At 43.1% G+C, this 23,922-nt stretch overlaps 1 protein-coding gene across 1 annotated transcript in view; it reads left to right on the forward strand.

The window, feature by feature from the left end:
* CDAN1 (codanin 1) overlaps positions 1–23,211 on the forward strand; it is a 32,275-nt gene extending 9,064 nt beyond the window's left edge. The window contains exons 7-28 of the mRNA XM_033063081.1: positions 147–267; positions 1,267–1,376; positions 2,074–2,163; positions 3,234–3,309; positions 5,242–5,450; positions 6,070–6,184; positions 6,940–7,083; positions 7,676–7,842; positions 8,374–8,455; positions 9,140–9,229; positions 10,270–10,324; positions 11,314–11,447; positions 12,124–12,227; positions 13,713–13,862; positions 14,273–14,336; positions 14,828–14,906; positions 15,905–16,062; positions 17,993–18,100; positions 18,481–18,544; positions 19,665–19,867; positions 20,559–20,666; positions 21,419–23,211. Coding sequence (XP_032918972.1) covers positions 147–267; positions 1,267–1,376; positions 2,074–2,163; positions 3,234–3,309; positions 5,242–5,450; positions 6,070–6,184; positions 6,940–7,083; positions 7,676–7,842; positions 8,374–8,455; positions 9,140–9,229; positions 10,270–10,324; positions 11,314–11,447; positions 12,124–12,227; positions 13,713–13,862; positions 14,273–14,336; positions 14,828–14,906; positions 15,905–16,062; positions 17,993–18,100; positions 18,481–18,544; positions 19,665–19,867; positions 20,559–20,666; positions 21,419–21,544 — 2,557 coding nt within the window. The 3' untranslated portion in view covers positions 21,545–23,211. The remainder of the gene's footprint in view (positions 1–146; positions 268–1,266; positions 1,377–2,073; positions 2,164–3,233; positions 3,310–5,241; positions 5,451–6,069; positions 6,185–6,939; positions 7,084–7,675; positions 7,843–8,373; positions 8,456–9,139; positions 9,230–10,269; positions 10,325–11,313; positions 11,448–12,123; positions 12,228–13,712; positions 13,863–14,272; positions 14,337–14,827; positions 14,907–15,904; positions 16,063–17,992; positions 18,101–18,480; positions 18,545–19,664; positions 19,868–20,558; positions 20,667–21,418) is intronic.
* Positions 23,212–23,922: the final 711 nt, after the last annotated feature.

Consider the following 23,922-nt stretch of genomic DNA (forward strand, 5'->3'; position numbering starts at 1 on the left):
CCAGTAGGATTTCCTGCTAGGTACATGTTGTTTAGAACTGTTTACTTACAGCATCATAAAACATAAGCATACACATTTCTTTAGAAGGGATCATGTGTTGTTTATGTCTGTCTGTCTCCTGAGTTTTATCCCTATTATCTTGGCAGAATTATATCCCATTTAGAAAAGGGGACGCTGAAGCTTTTGGCTGAAAATGAACGGATTGCATCGTTTTCTCCCACCTTGCACAAGAGGCTCAGACAGGCTTATGAAAGCAGCACAGCCAAGGTAAAAATTGGCAGACCCCAAGTGACATTGCTTCAAGCCTTTGTGGTGTTTTTCTTTTATTTGCAATGGCTTTGATGCTAAATCTCATTCCTTCTACCTCATATTGTTGTGTTGTCTTTACAGACTGTCTTAAAGCTCCTTTTTCTCCTGGTCAGTGGGTGAGTGAGTTGCTGGGTCCAGTGATAGTTAGCTGTGAATCACTGCTGGCTAGCCTTGTGTTATGCTCCAGGCCCTCACCTCAGCCAGAGACTTTGCTAGGGTCAAGTTTTGCTTTTGAAATTCTCGCCTAATAAACATGGATCCCAGGAGGGTGATTAGTTAGGTGCAGTATCAGAAGGTAATTTCAAAGATGTGGATTTCTTTCATAGATATAGACTCCTTTTAGGCAAGCAACATTTTACAGGAGACAGTCCAGACTGGGAAAAATGGTTCTCTTGTTGATCAACTGGGTTAGGGATCCAGTTTAGTTGGTAGAAATTGGATGTTAAAAATGTATTTTATATCTCATTTCATCCATCTTTTACAAATGGAAATTACTCTTGGTAGAGAAAGGACAGTGTACTGAGACTGGGGCATATCAGTAGCTGAGCTTTAAGTTGTTAAAGTTGTAACTAAAGGTCTCGTTGCTTGAAGAACAGTCTTTTTATTTGGAGAAAGAGTAAGGAAACAGAAATTGCCAACCAGGATCCTGAATTTTCTCAAGCCTTGTATTGAAGGTGTGCCTCAACTGTTTGTGGGTCTTTCCACACTGTATCCATACTGGTTGCAATCTATCCAGGATACTTTCTCTCCTAATGTTGAGTGACTCTGCCTCTGTCCCCTAATGTAGACTGTAAAACTGTTGCAGTTTGCTGGTAATTAGCAATTGGGAAGTAGGTGTCTGAACAACTATGCTAGGGATACTTGTTTCCTTGTCATGCCTTTTCTCTGCTTTTTTCTGGGTCTCAGATTGTTTAGAGATTTCCATTAGCTTAATGGCTGCCTTTATGTTTTTAACAGGTGTCTCTCCTGCTGCCATGCTCTGTACAGTCTGTTTCTTTTCAGCCAGAAACAGATAATCGTTCTAACTTTCCCAGTGACAGGGCATTTCACATATTTAAGAAACAAAGGTAAGTTTCTTCTGCTTTTCCTGGATGCTCACAGGGTATAGCCTTTGCATGATTGTGAACAAAGGATATTAAGAATGTCTCATGTATGTTACATGTTGTAGCAAAAAAATCTTGAAATTTTTTGCTCTAATTAAGCGAAAAAAAGTCTTTGTCCGTATTGACTGCAGGAGCTCAATGGTTAATGTCTTTAGAGAAGAACAGCCTAATTCTTCAGGAGTTAATGAGACTTGTGATAATGCCAGTACAGTGTGTCACCCTACTGGATTGCTTCTGCATATAAATCTGGTATGCTTTTATTCTTCCTGCAGCTTCCTCCATGCTTGCAGCCACAGGGTGAGGGCAGAATGACAAGTTGTCTTGGTCCTTTTCTTTTTCTCATAGGTATTACTTCATGTGGGTTATTCTTTCCAGCTTCTCAGTCTTCACTATGTCTGCCTGGTAATGGCTGTTTTGGTCATTCCATCATAGATTAGGCATAACAAGCTTAAGCACTTGCTGTCAAAGGCATGGAAAATGGAAACTCACTGAAGTACTGCTAACATTTACGAGTTTTTCAAAGGTGTCTGAGTGCTTGGAGGCTGGAGTTATTTAATCTGAGGTAGATTCTTGCTGGGGAACTTTGGAGCAATTAATACTCAGCTGTTGCTTCAAATTTTGAAGAGTAGGAATTCATTCCTTTAAATGTCTTTGTTCACAGGGATATATTTTATGAACTTCTGCGTGAATGGGAGGATAACCATGAGAAAACTGGCTGGGACTTTGAAAGAGTTCTGGGCAACAAGATCAGGTAGGAGTCTTATGCAACTTCAGCTAGCTCTTTAATGTAGCTGGTTTGCTGGTGCAGCATGCTGCACTTGGCATCCTTAGTCCCTGTTCTGCCATGTCCTTAGTCCCATGCTCTTCTGCACTAATCTGTGGGGGCTGTGTGCTGCTTGCAGGAGGCTGCCCATGTAGCTTGCTTCTGAATTTAAAAGTATCAACCGTTATCTTAAGGAAACAAGCCATAAGTGGCAAGGGCCTTATTTGATTAGTCTTGATGTTGCTTTTTCCCTTTCAAAATCACAGAAAGAGCTACTCTCAAAACCAGTATGTTGTTGTCTGAACATTGTTATTGTATACACTTGTGTGTGCATGTCATGTTTTCCCATGTCTGACTCTTAAGTAAATAGAAGTGTGTTATGTGTTCAGAATCTATTAGCTCTTCTAATTATTTCAGGGGATCTAGTGCATTGGCTCTGAAAGCAAGACACCTGTGTCTTCCTTTCTGTAGAAAGCAGACTGTTTTATTCATTTATTACTTTATCAAAATGCAGTATATAAAAAGAAACTATTACAGCATTGAAAGCAGTTGCCTTGTGGCTTTCTGTGTTAGTCTCAACCACCGGCCTACTCAAGTAACGTGTATGTAGGTGGCTTTTCACCACCAGAGCAAAACAAGGCTGAGGCTTAAACTGAGAAATTTTGGGGACATCAGAAGTAGCACTATTGCTGTTTCCTTCCTTCCATATGTGTGAACTCTCAGCTTATTGTTCTGAGCAGGGAAGAGTGGGACCTGAATGAGTTTATTCTTTTTCCTAAATAACAACATTCTTGAAGGAAAGTAAGGGATTATTTTTATCTCTAGGGCTGTGTTTACTCTGCAGGTGCTCAGGGAGAATTTTTGTTTCCATGTCAGCTGCAGGTGGGGCTCAGTGCTTGGGAAACAGGGTTATAAAGATACTGCTTTTTTCCAATGGCCTTTGGAGAGTGCTTTCTTAAAAGTAGGTTTTTTATGCTTTTGGTATCATTTGTGGTTAGAAAACTGTGTTTTTGCACCACAGAGTTCAAGTCAGAATTTGATAATGTTTTCCTTCACAGGGCCATGATGGCTCACCTATCTGCAACCTGCAACCACAGCCGTTTTGCCAGGCTCTTTCAGAAACAGCTTATCCAGGTAAACGACTTGGGTTGTTTAGTGACTGCACACATCAAAGCTGGTTTGATCCTTCCTTGGCCTGAGAAATAAGCCACGTCTTGTCAGCTTCTCTGAGATTTTCTTATTGAAACTTTTTTGGGGAAGAGACAAGTTTTCAGGATGGGAATTTCTTTCCTTCTTCAGAAATAATCAGTGATAAATTACCAGTGAGGTCTCTTTAAATCAGGAATAAGGCACACTGAGAACATCATGAGCTGTAAGCATTCATTCTTCATGGCTATTTACTTTGACCTTCTAATTGTAGTACAGTTATAGTTTCTGGTTTTAGGGATGTATTTTGACATTTGTCAAGTGCAGACAAGTTCCTAGTTATGTTTGTTAGTAGCATGAGTGCAAAAAAATCTCTGGTTCTTCTGTGTAACACTCAACAGGCTGATTTTGGTCCAGTATTGCTATTGTAATTTAGGATGGGGGGGTTTGGCCAATTTCAAGCATCCTCTGACTTCATTGTAAATAAAGAAATGAAGAAGGAGAGGATTCACTGTATTCTCTATAAATACCTGGCTAACTGGTGGGCTCCTTTTGGAGAGCAAAACAGCCACAAACCATCACCTTGAGTATTAGCCCACAGCTGTTGGAATGTTGTACATTCCTCCAGTGTCAAGTCTGAGTTTGCATCAGTGTCCTGTCTGACTGTATGGGTGTGTTCATGGAAATTGTGGGAAAAAGGTAAGATTAATTTTGTTGCATCAGTGGAATTTAATTAGTCCTAGGTGCTGTATTTCTCCTTTGTATCTGTGCCTTTTTAATGAAGACTTTAGGATCTCACAAGGGTAGCCAAAGATCTAAACTGGTAACTGGGTGTCATCAGTGGTTCCAATGTGTCTGTCTGGAAAGTGATTTGCAGAATCTTGTGTGTGTTATGATACTCTTGCAGAAATTAACTGAGACTAAGGACTTGTTTCAATGCCTGATAATTTAGAGGTAGAGAAGTGTAGCAGGGTGTTCCCTTGGGGAGGTGAGGGTGCTCCCTTTGGAATAAACAGACCTAGTACTTGCTCACTTGATAGACATTCTTGAATGTTGCTTTTTATTATGATCTCTCTCATTAGAACTATCATGACTTAGATGTAGGAGTATGCAGTCAACTTTTCCTGTTGCTGAGCATTTGCTAGGTGATGTGTGGAGTGCTGTGTCCAGTCTTGGTCTCACCAGCACAAGCAAAGAAAGATACAGACTTACTAAAGCAAGACCAGTCAGGGCCACATAAATGATTAAGGTGCCAAGCATGTTTTTTAAGGGAAGAAGCTGACAGCTAGGAGTGTTCAGCGTGGAGAAGAGAAGACTCCAGGCTGTCTTAGCACTGTTATAAAGACCTGCTGGGAGGGAATGAAGAAGAGGGAGCGAGATTTTTCTCAGTAGTGTTCACTGACAAGTCAGGAGCTGACCCTGACTGAACAAGAGGATTAAATGATCCAAGAGACCCCTTCTAAACAGTTCTGCAGTTGCATAATTCTTTGAGTCTTGAGTTGTATCTGCGTGTTTGAGGCAGTGGGGCATTAATTTTTAAATTAATGGAAAACCCACTCTGGGAATGTGTAGTGCAGCATCATGGGCCTTGGAGACTGAGCTGAAGGTCCTCCTGTGGCTCATGAAGATCATGAGAGTGATAGGTGTTCTCTCCACACATCCCCATGTAGCCTCCTAGGTATGCCCTAGTTAGATGTGTAGGATTGGAATTCCATCTCACAAGACCTAGGCTGATTATGGCCAAGGTGGGTAGCATGTTTTGGCATGGGGAAGAGTTGTTCTGTATGTGGGCACCAGGAAAGGTCATGCTTGGATTACTCCAAAAACAGTCTTGTGATGAAGGGATAATATGCTGGGTGAGAGGTGAAGTGAATGATTGTTACGAATGTTCCACCTTGGTACTCTTTTTGTTTCCTAAAGATGTGCAAAGGTCCTGTTGGTGGTGGTGCAAGCTGGGGAGACACTCCAGACCAGGATGTCCTTAATATGCTGGGTTCTGATAATCTGAGCCGTCTGAAGAGGCTGCAGGAAAGATTTGTTGTTCCTCAGAGCATCAGAGGGCCTTGTCCACCCCCTTCCTTCCCAGGGTGCCAACAATTCTTCAGGGACTTCATCCTCAGTGCTGGAAGGTGAGCAGCCTGTGCTTGCTGTTTCCTCCGTGAGATGTGTGGGCTGTGGAAACACCATCATGTTTCTCTTGCAGTAGGGAGTTATCCAGAAAGATTGGGAGTAGATTATATGGGAATGATTTTTCTTCTGTAAACCCGCAATATTTTCTTGGAGCTGTCAGTATTTCCTAGTGCCAAGGCATGCAGTGCTACCCAGCAAGGACACTGGACTGGACAGATGCTTCTTGTGTGATAGTCATGAAGGCAAGGTGTACAGGATGGAAGCAAGTTCATGGTTTTGTTTAACGAGCAACTCATAGCATGGGGATGTCGTCTATGGGAGATTTTATCTTAAATTCAGTTATTTTATAGATTTCTCCTTTGGGAAATCAATTTTATTTTCCTTACGCTGAGACTTGTTACTGCCATCTCTGAAAAAGTACAAAAGAAGAGTGGAAATGAAGGTGGTCTGCCAGTCCTAGGTCTTCTCTCTTGCTTTCTAATCTGTCAGCCTGTTATGTTGTATGTCTGTTGATGCTTGTTACAACTCACAATACAAGCTTAACATTTTGCAGTGTGTTAGTTGAGGTTTTACTGCTGTTTACAGCCCAGTCTGACTCATCATCATCTTTTGCTGAAGTTACCAGTTCAATCAGCACCTGGTGGATAGTCTGTGCCTGAAGATACTTGAATTGGATGGCCTTACCCTGGTGGAGCATGAGCACAGTGATGGGGAAACAGATATGGAGGAGCAGGTAGGCTTGCTTTGTGCAAACACATCTATCAGGAATTTCTCTGAGCTGTTCCAGTAGTCAAACAATTACTGGCTTGATTGTGAGTTGCTTGGATCTTCCACCACTGTATTTACAGGACAAGAGCTTCTTCAGCTTGCTTTGCCATAACTCTGTAATTTGCTTATTTGTCTGAGCCCCTTGCCACTTACTTGCATGCTTCAGGGCGCTTCATGGAACTGTCATGAGTGCATAATAGTTGTGAAAGTGAAAACCTCCCATTTAGGTTGTTACAACCTGTGTTAGATCAATGAAATAACCAAGTCCATTTGTGGCACCCCATTGCAGTAAGTTCCTTGTTACTTTTACATATAGAAAGATTTTAGTTACATTGAATTTGTAGTCATCCCTGTTCATAGGTGTACGGGTCTTTCATCACTCAAGTCTACATATCAGAGGTGTCACAGCTTCTAGTCTGTTGGCAAAGTAGCAGCCAAAGGTTCAGCTTTGCCTCTCATTGACTCCAAAGTTCTTAACATGAAGATATGATTGAGCAGCTGCTTGTTTTAGAAAGCTCTTGAATAATTCCTTCTTGTGAAGAAGTGAAGCAAAGGAAACAGAAGCAATTTAAAATACTTGCTGAATATGTGTTTTGGAAACTTACCTTTATTAAAAGCAGTGATCAAGCTCCCTTTGACATGAAGGGGTAGAAGTTTAGCATAGGCATTTGCTTTGCCAGTGTAGGGTAGCACTGCTTCAGCTTCTTTTCTTCATTTTAGGATGAAAAGAAGCGTTTCACCATGGCCCTCTTGAGTCTCCGACTGCTCGCCAAGTTCCTGGGCTTTATTGTTTTCCTGCCCTATCGCACTGCGGAGCAACCAACCAGAGACTTGCAAGATTCTGCACTGGCACTGAGAAACCAGGTAAGAAACCAAGCATTGCCTTTTGCTTGACAGGCACTTTTTCTAGCCCAAGCAGGATTTTGGGTAGTCAGGTACTTTCAAAGTGATCCAGTGGTTCCTGGGATGATGTTGTATGGTTCTGTGCTCCTGCTGCACATTCTGGTGTTGGGAACAAAGGGAAAAAGACTTTGTGTAACCTTGAAAAGAGGGAGCAATGCTCCAGTGGTAAGGTGCTGATCTGGGTCTGTCATACCAAAACTTTCACCTAGCTAAGACAACTTGTATTTATAGTGTAAAATCCAGCTACCAGGATTAGTTGTTAGTTTTGCACCCATCTCCCAGCAGTGTGTCACTGAATGGAAGCATTAGACCTCAACTCCATTTTGTACATAGTCAGGCTTTTAGCCTTGTTTTTGAAAGCCCCAGTGGGACCTTTGGTTGCAGTCATAATTTGGTTTTTACCTCTGGTTATGGGCAAAGAAATGTTTTCATTAGCCAGAAGTCACCAGTACAGAAGATGAAATCCTAGAAAGAAAAGTCAAGATACAAAGTTTTTCTATAAGTATCAAAAGATAACTTCAAGCTGCTGGTTTAACTTCTCTTGTCATTTAAGACCCTGCCTGTACTGGATATATTAAAGCTTCTGAGACAATCTATTCGGGATCAACGTTCTATCCTCACTATTCCTTGGATTGTGGAGTACCTTTCCTTTGTGGATCATATTGCTCCTTTCCTTGATTATTACAGGAAAGTGTTTGGTCTCTTGCTGCAGGTATACAGGTAAGAGCCTGCTAAACTGTATCTGTAAAGAACTTTTCAGTGGATGTTTGATTTTTTTTTTTTTTTTTGGTGGTGCAAATCATGTGTACTTTTTATCTTGCATAAAGCTGCAAAGAGAACACAGCCTAAACTTGGGGATCAATACTTGATTCAAATATGTTTTTTTTATTAAGTAAATAAAATCTTTAAATCCCACTTGATCACTTTACATCTGCGGCTGGGATTGACCTTCAAGCTGCAGCTTGAATTTTGACCTTAAACCTACAAGGTTTCCAGTGCATAAATAATCTTCTAGTTTTCTTTCCTATATACATGAAGAAAATCTGAAGCACATTCTAGAGAATGGCTTGTCTAGTGTAAACTTAAGACAGGATTTTATGCAGGTACATACTCTCTGTTTAGGCAGACATGCAAGGAATGTGTTCATGGTGATAGATAGTGTAATAGTGAATGGTTTGGGAATGTTTTCCTTAATGAAAATTGAGCTGCTGAAAAGTGACACTCTCTCTTGCTGCTTCTGCTGCGTGGCAGGTTAATGGTCCTTTCTGAAGACAAGGAGATGAGTTTCCTGAACAAACTGCTGATCCTCGCAGTTCTGGGTTGGCTTTTTCAGGTAGAGTCTCCTGTGCATGCAACTCTTCTCTGAAGAAAAAGCAGGGCACAGAACTCAATACAAAATAGTACTGAAATTAATTAAAACAATTCAATACAGTAGTTTGTTGTTTTATCATGGGTTTTTTTATACTGATGTGGGGTTTAAAGAACAACTGTCTTTTAGTGGAGAATTATTTTCCTTTAGTGGAATTGTGTGAGGCAACAACTTTTTTTTCTGTTAGGAATTATAATTGTATCTGAAACACATTGTCTGCTTACCAATCTGCAACCAGATAAGAAAATTGACAGCTGATTCCTTTTAGAACTGGAAGCTCTTGTCACAAAAATGGTGTGCTAGTTGTCAGCCTCAAATTACTGGGGAATTTATTGTCTGATAGAGGGATGGTGTGTGATGAACTTTTAAAATTCTTTGTGCCTCCAGCTGGAAGCAAGGTAACTACAGGAGCCTGTTGGAAATGTGAAAGATGCTGTTATGGGGAGGGTAAGGAAGGTGGCTTTTGTTACTGTGATCGAAATAAGTCTTTAATTTTACAGAAAGTTCTCCTCAGGGCAAGAACATCCTTAGTACTAGGAGTTCTCTTTTGTGGGTGGCAGGGTGGTGAGATTTTGCTGTCCTGTTACCAGAAGTGGTGGAAGTTACTGACTGCCTTTTGGGTTGCAACTGCTGGGTTTTCTGTTTCAGGTTCCATCAGTCCCTGAAGAGTTGTTTTTTTCTACTGACGACAGGCAGGAGAGATTTGTGATGGATACTGTGACATCTGCTCAGGCTTTGGTGAGTTAGAGCAGCAGCATGTCTTCTGACTCTGTGGGGGAAGATGGATCTACCACTTCCTCAGGAGCAGTAAGATTTTATCAGGAACTTGGCTTCAGGGCAGCTGCACTGAGCATGTGAAGACCAATGGATGTGATGCCCAGTTTGTCCAAGTGCCTCAATTGCATCTGTGTTATGGGTTGTGAACTCTGTGTTACAGTCTGGGTTTTCTGTCAGGCAGGAGCCATCTCACCTACTGCAATAATTTGCAGAACAGGTGCCAAGTTATGCTGGAGGATCAGATGCTGTTTTCCTGCAAGGTGAGCTGATAGAACTCTTTCCAGAAATAAGCAAAAGGGATGGTGAGCAGAAATAGAAATATGGGACTGTAAGTGCAAGGTTGCTGTTTGTGAGGTCACTTGTTTTCTGGTGTCATGGTAAAGAGTGGCTGAACTGAAAATGGTGTGAGCAAGCAGGAAAGGAGTGAGGGTATGGCATGTGTGATGTTTCAGATAATTCCAAGATGTGCAAAGGGATATATGGTATTCCAGTGCTAAGAAACATGGCCTTGGTGGGTAGGATCTGAAATTCCTGTTCCTCCCATGGCCCTGCCTGTGCTGTGTTAATTAATACTGAGGTATTTCTCCACAGTGTGGTGTTCAGTGAGTCCAGATGAAGGCACTTGTGGAGGTGTAATGCACAGCAGATATGCCTCATTTATTTTCCTCCATGGAAAGCTTTCTCCCTTCTGAGTAGAAGCTGTAGCAGCAGTCTTGGTTCGCTTCTTTAACCCTGCTTTCAGCTGGGCTGTGATAGTGATTAGGGGCAAAGGCTTGGCTACACTAATAAAATGACGAGCAGCTCATTCTGTGTTACAGAGCTGGACTGAACACTTGGGCAGCAAAGTTCATAATTTTACTGTGTATTTGGAATCCAGATACTGTTTTTAAGGAAAGATAGCCCTGAAACCTACCTGTGACCACATGTGTGGGATTTCTGACTTTTGAAGACTGTTGCTTTTGTGCTGTGTCCTTTCAGCATTTCCTTCATTTTCTCACCAGGACTTTGTACCCTTGGTGGATCAGCAGTTACTTTATACCTGCTGTCCCTACCTTGGTAAGTATTTTACTTATTTTTGCTATATACATAAAACATATTAGTATGTATTTACTTTTATTTAGTGAGTTGTTTATAGCTGTTGTTTGGTACTGTAAGTCCTTGGATCTTTCTCACTCCTTCTCACGACTTAAGGTCTCAGTTGTGTATGCAAGAGCCTTGATAAGAAGCTGTATTGCAGAAGCTCCTGCTGCTGTGGATAGTATCTGGTGAAGCTGGGGGAGGGAGGTTACAGGATAGTTGATCCACAGAGCTTGAATCTGGAGGGACAGGGAAAGCCACCCCTCACAAGCTGTAAGGAAGCATTGTAACAACACAACTTTTCCATCCTAGGTATAGGAAGAGGTGTTTGTACTGTGGGGAATGTCTTGATCCTGGAGTGTATTTCTGCTGCCAGGCAGCAGAAGAATCCTTTTGTGCCCTGGTGTTTTGTCACGTTGTTGTTTGAGAGAGCTTTTTCACTGGATCTGTCTACCAGTGGTAAAATTCTTCTCCATAGACAGTAGAGTCCCAGATAGGGAGATGGTGCTCTTCTTGGGACTTAGAAGGAAACCTGTATGTTAAATCTGCATCACAAAAGCTTCTAGGGGTGAATAGGTTGTCCAGCTGTTCTCTCAGTGTTTGCTCCTGACTCTTGGAATTTTGTGTAACTGCTTGCCTTGTTGTCCTTGTAGACTTTACAGTTCTCACTTGCCACACTGAAAAGGAATGCATAAAAAGAACTGCTCCTTCATCCTTCTGAACAAGTCCCATGTGCTAGGGGGCTTCTCAGAAGCTTCCTCTTTTCAGAGCCTTGCTGTGGCCTGTCAGTTACATGTGTGACATGCCCCCTCTGCTTTACTGAAGCTTCTGCTTTTGTAGAAGCTGAGAAAATCTGCTCTGGGAACAGGACTGGAAAAGTGAAATTCTCTTTCTTGAGTTTTGATATAATTTTTTTTTTCTCCTTTCTTATGAACTTGATGATTGCTTTTGCATGTTTTCCTGTACAGGTGAACTGCGTAAACTACTCGCCTCTTTTGTGGCTGGTAGTGGAGGAAAAAATGGTGGTTTTATAAGGAAAATCACTCCCACAGCTGCAGAGTCCTTAGCATCCAAGGCTTCTGTCACACAGCAGAAACTGCAGGTAATGAAATTAGGGAGTCACAATGGGAAAAAGGGCAGGAGCAATTTGCTTGTGTGAGTGTGGGGTTATACAGTGGTCTCTTAATGCCAGGGAAAGAGTAGACCTAGCTGGCAGGGGAACATTTTGTTTAACAGTCATGTATCTTTATTCCCTGTTTTTCTGTTGCAGTCATGTCCCTGGGATACAGTGTGGGTGCTGAAATCCAGAAAACCTCAGTAAACATTCTTGCAGTTGGAGCAACTAGTCTTAGTTATTTTTTTCCCTCTTCTTTAACATAAAATGTCAGTATGTTTCTCATACTTTGTTTTGGTTAGATTCTAGCCATGCTTTTCACTGGGAGAAGGACCTGTGTAGGAGCCTACAGGATTACCAGCCTTTAATTAAAAGGGCTTGTTCTTCCCAAAACAAGCCATGTGTGGAGACTCACTACTAGTAGACACTGTCAGAACTCTCCCATTCCCTTTACAGGCCTTTTGTAGCTTCAGAAACCCTGATAATGAGTTTTGGGTTAAATGGTTAGAAAGGAATAGGGAGTAAAACTGACGTGATGATGCTACAGTAGCAGAAAGTTCTGTGGAGGCAAATTGTCTTTTCATACATCTCCAGATGGTAGTTCTGTCCATTCCTGTGTTGGTGAGGAGTGCTCTAATTGACTGTAGTGCTTTCTGTTGAACAGGTAGATTTGGAACAGGCCTTTTTCCACAACCAGCCTCCTTCCCTACGGAGAACAGTGGAATTTGTGGCAGAGAGGGTGGGATCCAACTGTGTTAAGCACATCAAGTAAGTGCTGGTCACCTGTTCTGTGGCTTAAGAAGTAACTTGACATTATAATTAGGCAAAGAGTTGATCCTTTAAATATGCATATGTAGGGGAGAGAAGCTTCCCTGGGAGTGTGCTGTGTAAGAACACCAAGGCTGTGTAAGACTGTGACCAGCAACATCTGCCATTGTAAAGGGGAATATGTGAAGGGATGTAGACAGGAGGGGGATACAACTTTTCTGACACTTTGTGTGTGAATGTAGTGCAGTGTTGAGGCTTTATAGCCTGTTCAGAAAATTCTTGCTAATGATAAGAAAATCTCATATCAGAAATTACATCTGGAGGTCATTTGATCAAAACTCCTGCTCAAAGCAGGCCCAGCTTTCAGGGTAGGTTTATTGGCACCTTTTCCAGTTGGAAAAGTTTCCATCTCCAAGAACAAAGATTCAGCCAACCTCTTTCTACCATGTTCCAATGCTTAATTTTCCCAGGCTCAGTGAAAAATGTTTCCTTATATCCTGTCAGAATATCCATTGTTCCAGCTTGTACATATTCCTGTCAATCTTTAGAAGTGCTCTTCCTGGAAGTCTTGTTCTGTCTTCTCTGTAACTTTTCCTTCTCCCTTCAGCTTTTTCTGGTCTCCAGGCTAAGTGAAACTGCCTCCCCCTTGTAGGTGTGTGCTCCAGCATCCCAGCTATTTTAATATTTTTTTCTTTTCTCCTACAGTTACTCAAATTGTCAATGGCTTTCTTGTCCTGAGATCCCAAAGCTGGACACACTACTCCAGATGCAGCCTCACAGTGATGAGGGAAGCAGTAACTTCCCTTGCCTTGCTGGCTGCACTGTTGCTATTGTCAGCCCAGTATAAGGTTGGCTTTCTTTGGACACTCTTAACTCAAACTCACCTTGTGTTCTGGGAATCCCTGGGACTCCAGCTTTCTGCAGAGCTGCTCTGTAGCCAGTAGACCCCAGCCTGTACAGGTGCACAGCCAGCCCATTTCTCCCTCTTTTCACAGCCCTCCTGTGTGGCAGCCCTGCCCTCCAGCTCATGAGTTTCCTCAGAGTTTGCACTGTTCTGTTGTCCAGTTTGCTGAAGCCATTAAATGTTATCAGCCCCTAAGGAATGGTGGTTGTAGTGGGTTGCTGCTGACATCTTTGAACTTCTGAGTGATCAATATGAGTTTCTGAACTATCCATTGAGCATACAAGGGTATTGCTGCCAGAAAGGAGACCTGTAACCAAATAAGTTTTCAGTAAAACCTAAAGGCTTTTGACACCTGAGTCTTAGTACTGTTTTGATGTCTTCATTGATGTTTCCTTTTGTACATACAGAACAAGGAGATGTCACAGTACTAAATGCAGCATGATTGATTCGTTTTTAGCAGAGTGACTTACTGCATTTGATATGGGTGTCCCCCTAAATTGGGGAGAAGAGCTGGGTACAGCTAGTGTGCAGTGTTTCTTGTATTGATTTAAGTCTACTGATTGTTCTTGGTTTTGTTGCAGGGCAACACTGGTAGCAGAGCTAGTTCAAAGGGCTGAAGCCATGTTGCAAGATAAAGTGAAGGAGGAGGATGTTAATCATGACAAACTGCTGGAAGAGGTGTGCACTCATCTGTATGAGGAAGGGGCCCAGGCACTCATCAAAGGCAGAGAGTAAGGAGGAAAAGTTATTTAAATTTGTGCCTTCCCATCTCTTCTTACATCAGAATCTATAAGCCTGATTCAGCTTGGCCTATCATGCTCAGGTTCTGGTAATTATAAACCATGCCCTCTGCTCTTCTTATGGTGAGTGTCTGCTGTGCCTCCAGACAGTTAATACTGTGTTTGTGAGAAGGAATAAAGGTGCTGTGTGTCCTTCTGCATCCAACTCCAAACAAACATCCACTGCAGCTTTTCTATTTCCCCTCTTTAGAAAATTGATATTGCAGCTTAGTTGCTTGTAATTACCTTTTCCTTGTCTTGTTCTTTTAGTCTGATTTATTGCATTGCTACATAATGAACCTCTCAGTGTTGTCCAAGAACTTAAATTAATCCCGTGGCACACTTTCTTCCTTTTCTTGCAGATTTTGCGAAAAAAAGGGTCCTGAGGCAGTAAGGGTGTTGTTGCCAGAAGAGACATCTGCAGCAGTATGTATTTTCCCTAAAGCTTATTAAAAGCCTTGACTTTAAGTCTGGATCATTACCATATTTTCCATTGCTGCTTCACTTATCCCCTAATAGTTCAGGTCAAGTGAATCTATTGATGCCCTCATGGGAGGACTGAGAGATAGCTAAGGAGAGTCACTTCTACTGGGCTGCCTTGCATATTCTGGGTAAAGTGATACTCCAACTCATAGCTGACTAATGAGGCTAGAGTGTTTTATAAATTGCATTTATCTTGCAATGACAATGCATTTGTTTTAGCATCAACTTTCACAAGAGTTGATGAGGTTTGGAAAATCTAAACGGATCAGTTGTATTGCTCAAACCAGCAGTTTCCGTAGAGGAGGTGGTGCTCAGTTTAATTGTTGCATTCCAAAGTTAAGCTTTTTTCCTCTAGACTTCCTTCTGAATTTTCACTGACTGCAGTCCTGTGACTGATAGTAAATCTCCTATCATTTGTTATCATCCCTGTAAAGGTTTTAAGTAGTGCAGAAAGCATTGCGGTGGAACTGGCTACTGAGAAAGCCTGTGGCTGGCTCTCTGCCAACATTGCAGGTGAGTCTTTTTACCTTGAACTGAGGCTTCTAACCTGTGCATTGTACTCTGTTTTTTTTTTTTTTTCTGAGATCAAGGGACAGACCCTGTTATTGAGTACTTGGTCCTATTCACTTTTCTTCTAGTGGAAAGCACTAGAATGCATGCACTCTGTCCCTTCTTGCTTAGGAATAATAGAAATGATTTCTAGCTCTAAGAACCTCTTTGGGGATCTTTTGGGCTTGGCCCATGGTAGTGATTTTTAGTTATGGAGTCTTGTAGGATGGTGAGAGTAAATGCTGTGGAAATTGTTCTGGAAATGTCATCTAGGCTGAAGTTGTTTAAGCACTTCCAGTGTATGCAGACAACTGCTCTCTCAAGCCACCTTATGGTTCACATGTACAGAGTGCTTCTGAAATCTGTAAAACAAACACTTCTGGGCCTGGGTGTGTTTTCTGTCTGCTGAAGGCAAATGTAGTCCTTTTATTCTGTAATACTGCTCTGGCAACTCTTCAGAGTCTCTGAAAACCCATTTTTTCAAGAGGTTGTGCCAAAAGCCTGGGGAAGAATGCCCAAGTACCATTTGCAGCCACAGGAGTTTAGTGTTTTGGATGGTGATCAAAATGTATTTTGGTAGAAGACATATGGCTTTTATGGGCACAGTGGTTGAACTGGTATGATCACACTGAATCAGCTTTCTACTTTGGCATTGCCTTCTGGCTTAGCTACTGTGTTAAACCCATGGAAACATTTTTATGGGAAGTAAGATGAGTTGCCAGTGGTACCTGGCAGTGATGATTGGCTGCCTTCTACAGCTGTGGGTTAGCACACCCTCTCCACATGTGCCTCTGCACATCAAATATAGTGGGAGGTCAGAGAGAGGGGCTTGAAAATGTAAACTTTTTTCCTTATTCACTGTGGCCCTTGGAATGAGAGGCTAAGAGTGTTTGGAAATGAATCTCTGCTTCAGTGGAGACAAAAACTGAAGCAGACAGGATTTTTTTCTCTGTTCTCTGTAGCACTCATCAAAAGGGAAGTGAAAGCAACCTTCAACAGAATGCTGAAAGTCCCAGGATTTCCCTTGCCAGGTGAGGATGCTCTGGAGTTGAGAAGGGACTGTCCTCCAGGCTGTCAGCACTGTGCTCCATTTCCCTCCCAGATGATCAATGAGATTAAGGTACACAGTATTCACTTCCTGGCTTGCCTTTCTGTTTTTCACATTGGTGTTTTTGTGGTTTGTTTTTATTGTTGTTTTGTGGGGCTTTGTTTGATTGTTTGGGTTTTTTGTAAGAGAATGTTCTGGTTCTGAGGAGGTGGCTCTAGGGAGTGCTTAGGAAGCATGATGGAAAGGGCTTTTTGATATGAGCAGGATGGAAACCACTGTGGTATTGTGTACACTTTTGCAGTCATTTCACCTGTGTACCCCATAAGGAAAAGAATTCTGAACACCTCACTTTTTTACCATTATGTATTCTCCCTATGTTTTTTGCAGCTGTTTGTCTGCTTGACAGATGAGTAATGCTGGTCATCACTGTCATTGCTTTCCCAGCAGTTGTGTGAAAATGAGTTCACATCCTTTAATGCTTTCTTGCTTGTGCTAAAATAAAAAGAAAGGAGGATAGGTTGTGTGAGGCAACCTCTGGGTTGGCAGTGAAGCTTCCCTGACAATATAGGAGGGCTCTGGATTTCTGTAGCACTTCTACCCTGAACTTGCTTGCTGTGCTGTCAAATTTATCTAGAGGTTTCAGTGCTAGTACAGTAATTTCACGACCATAAGGCGCACCGGACTATAAGGCGCACCCTGCGGGAGTTGGTAAATTTTGCAACTTTGCAGATCAGATAAGGCGCACCGGACTATAAGGCGCAATTTTTTTTTTTTTTTTTTTTTTTTTTTTTTTTTTTAAGCGAGGCTCCGCCCCCAGCTCCCCCCGCAGGGTTGCTGGCCAAGGCCCCGCCCCAACCCAGCAGCCATTGGCCCCCGGGCCTGCCCGTATCCGCCATTCCGTGCGGCGTCCCCGGGGCCAGAAAATGCCCGCCGCTGCTCCGTGTGGCGTCCCCGGGGCCGGAGAAAGCCCTCCGCCGCTCCGTGCGGTGTCCCCAGGGCCGGGGAACGCCTGCTGCCGCTCCGTGCGGCGTCCCCAGGGCCCTGCTGCTCCGGGAGTTCCCTGGTGCTCCGGGTGCCCCCATGTCGGCGGGCTTGGCCCGGGCCGCCACTGCCCTGCCTCCCATCCCTCGCTCGGCTCGGCGCACTGCGGCCCCGTCGGCCCCTATCGGACTGTGGCCCCGCTGCCTCCAGCACCGCAGCCCCGCTGGCTGCGCCTGCCCCTATCAGCTGTGGCGCCGCTGCCCCCAGCACTGTGGTCCCGTCGGCCCCTATCGGGCTGTGGCCCCGCTGCCTCCAGCACCGCAGCCCCGCTGGCTGCGCCTGCCCCTATCAGCTGTGGCACCGCTGCCCCCAGCACTGTGGTCCCGTCGGCTCAGGCCGCTGCGCACAACAAAGTTACAAAGTAGTAACACCTCCCTGCCCGCGCTCCTCCCGGTACCTGGGGCACCCAGGGCCGCCCCCTGCCTTCCTGCCCTTGCTGCTCCCCGTGCCAGGGGCTGCCCGGGGCCGCCCCCCGCCTTCCAGCCCGCGCTGCTCCCTGTGCCTGGGACTACCTGCGGCTGCCCCACCATGGCTACTCGGTGCTCCCGCGGCGCCGCCCCCCCTCGCGGCTCTCACTTCCGGGGTGGAAAATTTTGCAACTTTGTAGATCAGATAAGGCGCACCGGACTATAAGGCACACTTCTTGGTTTAGGGAAAAATTTTAGTCATAAGGGTGCGCCTTATAGTCGTGAAATTACTGTACTTTTAAGGAAGATGAATTTATTACCAACATTGAATTTTACTTACTAACATTAGTAGGAGCTGTGCTAGAAAATGAAATCTTGGTAAGGTTGTGAAAAATCAGCTTCAATCTGCCTTATTAGATGTATGTACTAATTTAGGCTCTGGTTTTAATGAGGACTCAAGAACTGTTTATGAACTGCTCTGTCACAGGTCCAAGGATCTGTTTGTGGAAGAGCAGGATACTAATGTGTGTGTTACTGTTGTCTTTCTCTTCAAGTATGTGCTCTGTGTTGCTGTGGGCCCACGGGAGGAGGATGAAGTGGTTGACTACACGTGGCTGGAGTGCTTGCTGGGAAGGTTGAGTCAGACACTTCGATGCAGAAAGGTAAAAGATGTAAAAAAGCAACAAACCCCCCCCACCCCGTGAGTCACTTTGGGCTATCTTGATACCTGTAAACTTTCTAATTTGCTTTGCCTCACAGTTGAGTTCAATTGCGGGGCTTTTATTTGAGCTCAAATGTGGCAATGATGCACTGCATTTTTTTTATACTGTGTAGATCTGCTTGTTACTTCAGTTTGCCTTTGTGAATCCTCTTTTACATATGACCTTTTTGTCTTTCAGTCTCTAGTGGTCTCCTCATTACACCTCTGTGCTTCTTGCTGTAGATTGCTTGCTCTTCTCAGATATTTTTTATCCCTTGTGAAACCCTGTTTTGTTCAGTCTACTGTATGGGGAAAAAATAGAACTTTTTTTGTGTTTTCCAGTTCATGTGTCCCACAGCGGAACAGCAGCTGGCCAAGTGCACAGTTGAGTTGGCATCTTTGCTGGGTAAGTGAGTTATGATAAGCTATTTAAGACTGAAATCTTTTATTTCAGTTCTCTTAGATCCTTGAGGTCAGAGATTTAAGTGTTTAGAACTCCTGGATATTTAATTCTCTCTGGTGTCACTGAGTCTGCAGATTTTTTTTTTCTGTCAATTTGAGTGGTTGCTCTTATTCCCTCTTACATTCTGCAAAACAGAATTGTACAGTGACTAACCACCCTTCTGATCTGTTTAACATCTCTGTTGTTTTTTATTTATTGGCACCTTCAATTAAATATGGGATGTTTTCCAGTATTTCTGCCTCTGAAAAATTGTGGTTGTGTTTGGACTTTTTTTTCCTAAAAATAGGGGCCTTTTCCATTAAATTATGTTTTTATGGAAGGAATGGAAGTAACTTATTTTCTGTGTATTATGGCTCCTGTGAACATTTTCAGTTTGTTTTTTTTTTTTTTTTTCTCTTGCTCTGATGTTCTCTTGCTCAGTTTTTCCGTGAGCAGGAGCTTGTGATCTCAATGCAGGTGTTTTCTTCATGGACAGCCTTCTAATTTTGTGGGTTTAGAACCAGCTTTAGAAGTTTTATACATAATTTGTTTTTTCAGAAGGCCATTAACATCTGAATAGTTTGAAATTTATTCTGGGGGCAGCAGTCTCAACCTGTCCCATTCCATTAGACTGTACCAAGGAAGAACTGGTATCTTCCTTCTGTTTATGTTCATCTGCAGTTAAGCACTGTTCAGCTTTACTTTCACTTGTGTGAAGTCATGTAACTCTGCCTATAGTCTAAACTATGGGCAACTGTTCAGTCTTTCTATAGACTTAAATGTTTAACTCTTTAATGTGTTACTCTTCTCTCCTTTGCAGAAACGCCTAGGTTCTCTTTGACTAAATATTAGGCTGACTTTCAGGGCTGTATTCCAACCAATTGGTGTTCTTTGTCTGAGATATAAATCTCTCCCTGTGTCATACTGTCTGTATAGTTTCAAAGCTCATAATTTTTTATATTTCCAAACTCCAGTCCTCTTAGGTTCACTGATTTGTACTCCCTAAGTGTGCTGCTGAACCAAGATGCTGACGATAAAAGGAAATAATGCAGCCATAGGAGTTCATTTTTCATGCTTTTCTTAGTTTCAGATCGTGTTCCTCTGAGTCTTGGGATCAAATCCCCAGGGAAGAGCCCTGAGAGGCTGCGTGTAAAGAACGACCCCACCTCTGGCCTCCTAAAGCTGCTGTTCTCCATCTGGAAGGAGGACTTTGGGACATCTGTGCCCGTGCAGCTGATCTTCAGCAAGAAGAACATTGGTTATCTGACAGAAGCTAAGCAGAGAGAGGTGAGGCTTGTTGCAGTGTGTGGAGCAGGCTGGCACTCGGTAGGAACTCTGCCACCTCACTGGTGGCTCGTGTCACTGAGGCCAGCGGGGTTTGGCCGCTGCTGGCTGGCCTTGTTTCTGCAGGGCAGTGAGAGAGAGGGGCGTGTACAGCTTGCCAGGGGGTGGTACCTGCCTGGGGGGCTCCTGGGAAGGCACTTTTGGTTAGGAGCCAATGGCAAGAGGGCCAATTGGCCTGGGATATTGCAAGGACTGCTGGACACACGGTTGCATTCTTGTGTCCTTTCTCAGCTTGCATTTTTGTGTGTGTTGGTGTTACAAGCACCCCAAGAAAAGCTGCAAACCACCCTTTTAGTTGCAGATTAAACCCAGCTTATTTCAGAAGTCAAAGAAATAATTTTTCATGCTGTTCTTGATCAGACAGGAATTAAATTCTTGGTGTGTTTATAAACTCAGAATTTTGAGGCTTCATGACAGGATACAATCAATAATCAATACAACACAACTAAAGGAATTCTGTTCACTCGTTTTGGATGTTGCACTTGTCCTCATTGTAACACACAGATAGATAATGTGCTTGCTCCTTTTCTCCATGTTCTCATTCAAAGAGAAAAGTGTGAATTATACATGAATAAATAAACAAGCACACAATCCATTTCTTTTTGAGTTGTTGATATTTTCTTCTCTTGTGCAGTGGGATTTGTTCCTTTTCTTGCTTCGTGGACTTATAGAACATGAACTAATGAGAACTAGTGAAATCCAGAGTTGCCTGCATAGCCTTGAAGAACTCCCTTGGCCCTCAGTAAGTAATTAGATATGCATGAACAACAACTGAAATAAAAAGTAAAACTATATAAACCGACAATCCCTGTATTTCTATTTCATATAGACAAGGCCCATAACCTTCCCATCTGTTGTTCCTGCTTAATGCAAAGGAAGGACTGGTTTCCAACAAGCTTCTGTTGCTAGTGTTTGGCTGAAACCTGTACTTGTGTGAATCCAACATTGCCCATGCAGTGGAAACATTTCCAAGAAAATTGTAAACCAGTTTGGAGATGAGCTGGCTCAGTTACCAGCTCGCAGTTCTAGCCCGAGTGTGCTTGCTGCCTTCCGGCTGAGAATGCCATGCTGGGAATGGTCTTAACTGACCAGTCCTGTGCTTAAATCCCTGTGCCTTCTTCCAGAGTGTGAGAGCAGTTAGAATGTTCTAGAGGAGTCTCACAATTCTGACCACAATCAAAATGCAGGAATCCATGCAAGTACCTTGCTAAAAATGGACAGTATTCTAAGGCTGGTGAGCACTTGCATGTTGGAACTGTTTTAACCATTTAAATTGTGGCAGGGATCTTGTCTGGGAAGGGTGTGGGGATCAGAGGGGAGACTGAGCATGTCTGCAGGTGTTCACCATTGCAGTCAATTCTATAGTTCATCTAGGTTTTTTCACTGGAAAACCATCAACATGTTTAACCTTGTAAAGTTCTTTATGGAAAAATGAAGTCAACCTCTTTTGTTTACATTACTAAGGGTTCTCTGGTTTGTATCTGTTTGTTACAGGATTTTGTAAAAGACCTGAAAAGGCTGTCCCGAGTATTTGTATCAGAGCATCAGATAGAGGAGCCCAGGACTAACCCTTGTGAGCTGACCAGACAATCTCTAGCTACTGTGACCTCACAAAGTTAGCACAGGTGGAGTGGACTCGGTGGACAAAAATTACTGATGAAGATGCAAATGGAATTTTCAGTGTTTCTGAAAGGATTGGGAGCTCTTTGCTGGGAGCATACTGAAGATAAGAGGTCACTTTGTGCAAAACCTGCACTGGGCTTTCTGTCATGGACATTTTGCCATGGTGACACTGCTGAAGGATTTACATCAGCAAATGGATCTCCATATCAAGTCTTTTTTAAGCACCTTGATTGTATCTCAAGCAGCTCTTCTTTGGACACAGAGACACTTTTTGTATTTGTGCTGCAACAGGCTGTGACCAAACCCAGGAATCAACTCAAGTTACTTTGTGATCAGAGAGATGTTTTCTGGGTGGCTGTCTCTTAACTCGGTGTGACTTCTCATGTTGTCCTTTAACAAAGCCTCTACAGTCAGGGGAAGGAAGAGGTGAACCTATATGACACAGAGATGTGCCTATATTTATTTTTCATTGTAAGCTCAGTGTGGAAGGTTTGATTTTAATTTTTTAAGACGAATTTTAAAAGTTAAACCATATTAAATAAATCCACTAGACCACTGATGGCATTATTCCTAAAGGATGTAGATGCTTAAGTGTTTTTCCATCTCTTGGAAACAGAACTTGTAATTTCCCAGGGCTTTTAATAGAAATAAGGGATAAAATATCTGTTTATATTTTTTACTGAAGACAGTATTTTTAAGACACTTTTATAGTTGTGAACATAAATGACATCTGGCTGCTATTCACTGTTTTTAAAATAATTTTTCTTGCCTTGAGTTTGAGTTTCACCAGTCAGGAAGTGCTGCAGCAAGAGAACTGCATCCTGGAAGAGCAGACAAAGTAGTGAAGAAGCACTGTGATGTTCCCTGGAGAGCGGGTTTTGAAAGGGGCCCATTTCTTGGAGGAGAGTGGGCTTTTTCTGCCCTTACAGACATTGTCACCAAGAGTATGACCTCCTGTTCATTCTCTTCTCCCCAAGTATTTCCTTGAACTGAGGTTTGGGGCAGGGACTGCTGGTGAGTAGCAGAATATGTTTAGGTGCTCATCAGCTGTCTCATGGGGTTGCCTGCCCCTGCCCCAAAGCAGTGAGGACATTATTTCCTCTTGCCTATGAGCGTCCTATTAGTGTAGGTTTTTCCAGAAAGCAAATTCTGAGTTGTATGAGAGCAGCCTCTGGACAAGGTGAAGCCCAGGGCTCTTTAACTTGCTAATTAACTAACCTCCTCCCTGTATAAGGTGAGAAAAGGTAACATCTTGGAATTAGTGATTCAAGAAAAACTGCAGACAGGACTACTACTACATTAGGTAGTACTACTACAGAACTACTACAGTTCATTAGATAGAACTGTGGCCTCTGTTAAAATATGTGATACAGAAAGAAATCATAGAGACACATTAGTGTCTGAACTATATTTTTCTTGTTTACCAAGCACTGTATTGAAAAATTTGGCAGGTTCCACCTGCATTCCTCTTTTTAGGGGCTTTCTGATGTGAATGAAAGAGTCCCCAAAAGTAGGCATACTGCAATACAAATGGAACAAGATTCAGATTGAAGAGCAAGTACACCATATCATGCCATACCTGCTCCCTGAGGATGAGTACTACATCATGTTTTGCTGCAGATCTCATTTGAAATTGTTGTCATAATAAACATTATTAAATGTCTTGTCTTGTGTTCAAACTGTCAAATAGGCTAAAGAACAAAATGGGTACCTTGCCACAAAGCATGGGGCTGAGAAAGTGCACTCTGGCCTGTCAAGCTTCTGATGAAAAAGAAATCTACTTTGTTGTGTAAGGAAGGGCAGGGTGGTGGAAGGGAAAGAAGCTGGAAGCCATCAGAGTTGAGCTTAAAAAAAAAGGTGCTCCTGGTTCTGGCATGGATTTTTATTTGGATATCATAAAAGTGCATAGATATGGCCACAGCCATTTTTATGAACTCAGCATACTGGAATTATCCTTCTCTAATACAACATGTTTGGAAGCTTTTCTTTAAAAGGTGACCAAGCCCCAGGAGCAGTTTTCAGCAACCAGAGGACACAGTTGTGCCCTGTGGGGCAGAAGAAACTTCTGCAGTGGGACCCAGCAGGTAAGAAACACCTCTGTATCTGTGTTCTTACCACCTAATGCAGTGACGCTGGTTCTGATCATCCCAGGCGTGTTTGCTCTGTAAAACCAGACAACCCCACTCTGTATCCAAAGCACAGGGGCAGCTGTGGAGCACAGGGTTTCTGCATGTGGACACTTGGCCGTGGGACACGTGAGGACAGGACCCTGCAGCCCCCTGGGCTGGTGATCTTCTCTCAGAGTGAGTCCCTCCCCCGCTGTCCTGGGCACTGCTGCTGTGCCAGAGCTGCTGCAGGCAGGAGAGCAGGAGCTC

Source organism: Catharus ustulatus, chromosome 6 (assembly GCF_009819885.2).
Source record: "Catharus ustulatus isolate bCatUst1 chromosome 6, bCatUst1.pri.v2, whole genome shotgun sequence".
NCBI lineage: Eukaryota > Metazoa > Chordata > Aves > Passeriformes > Turdidae > Catharus > Catharus ustulatus.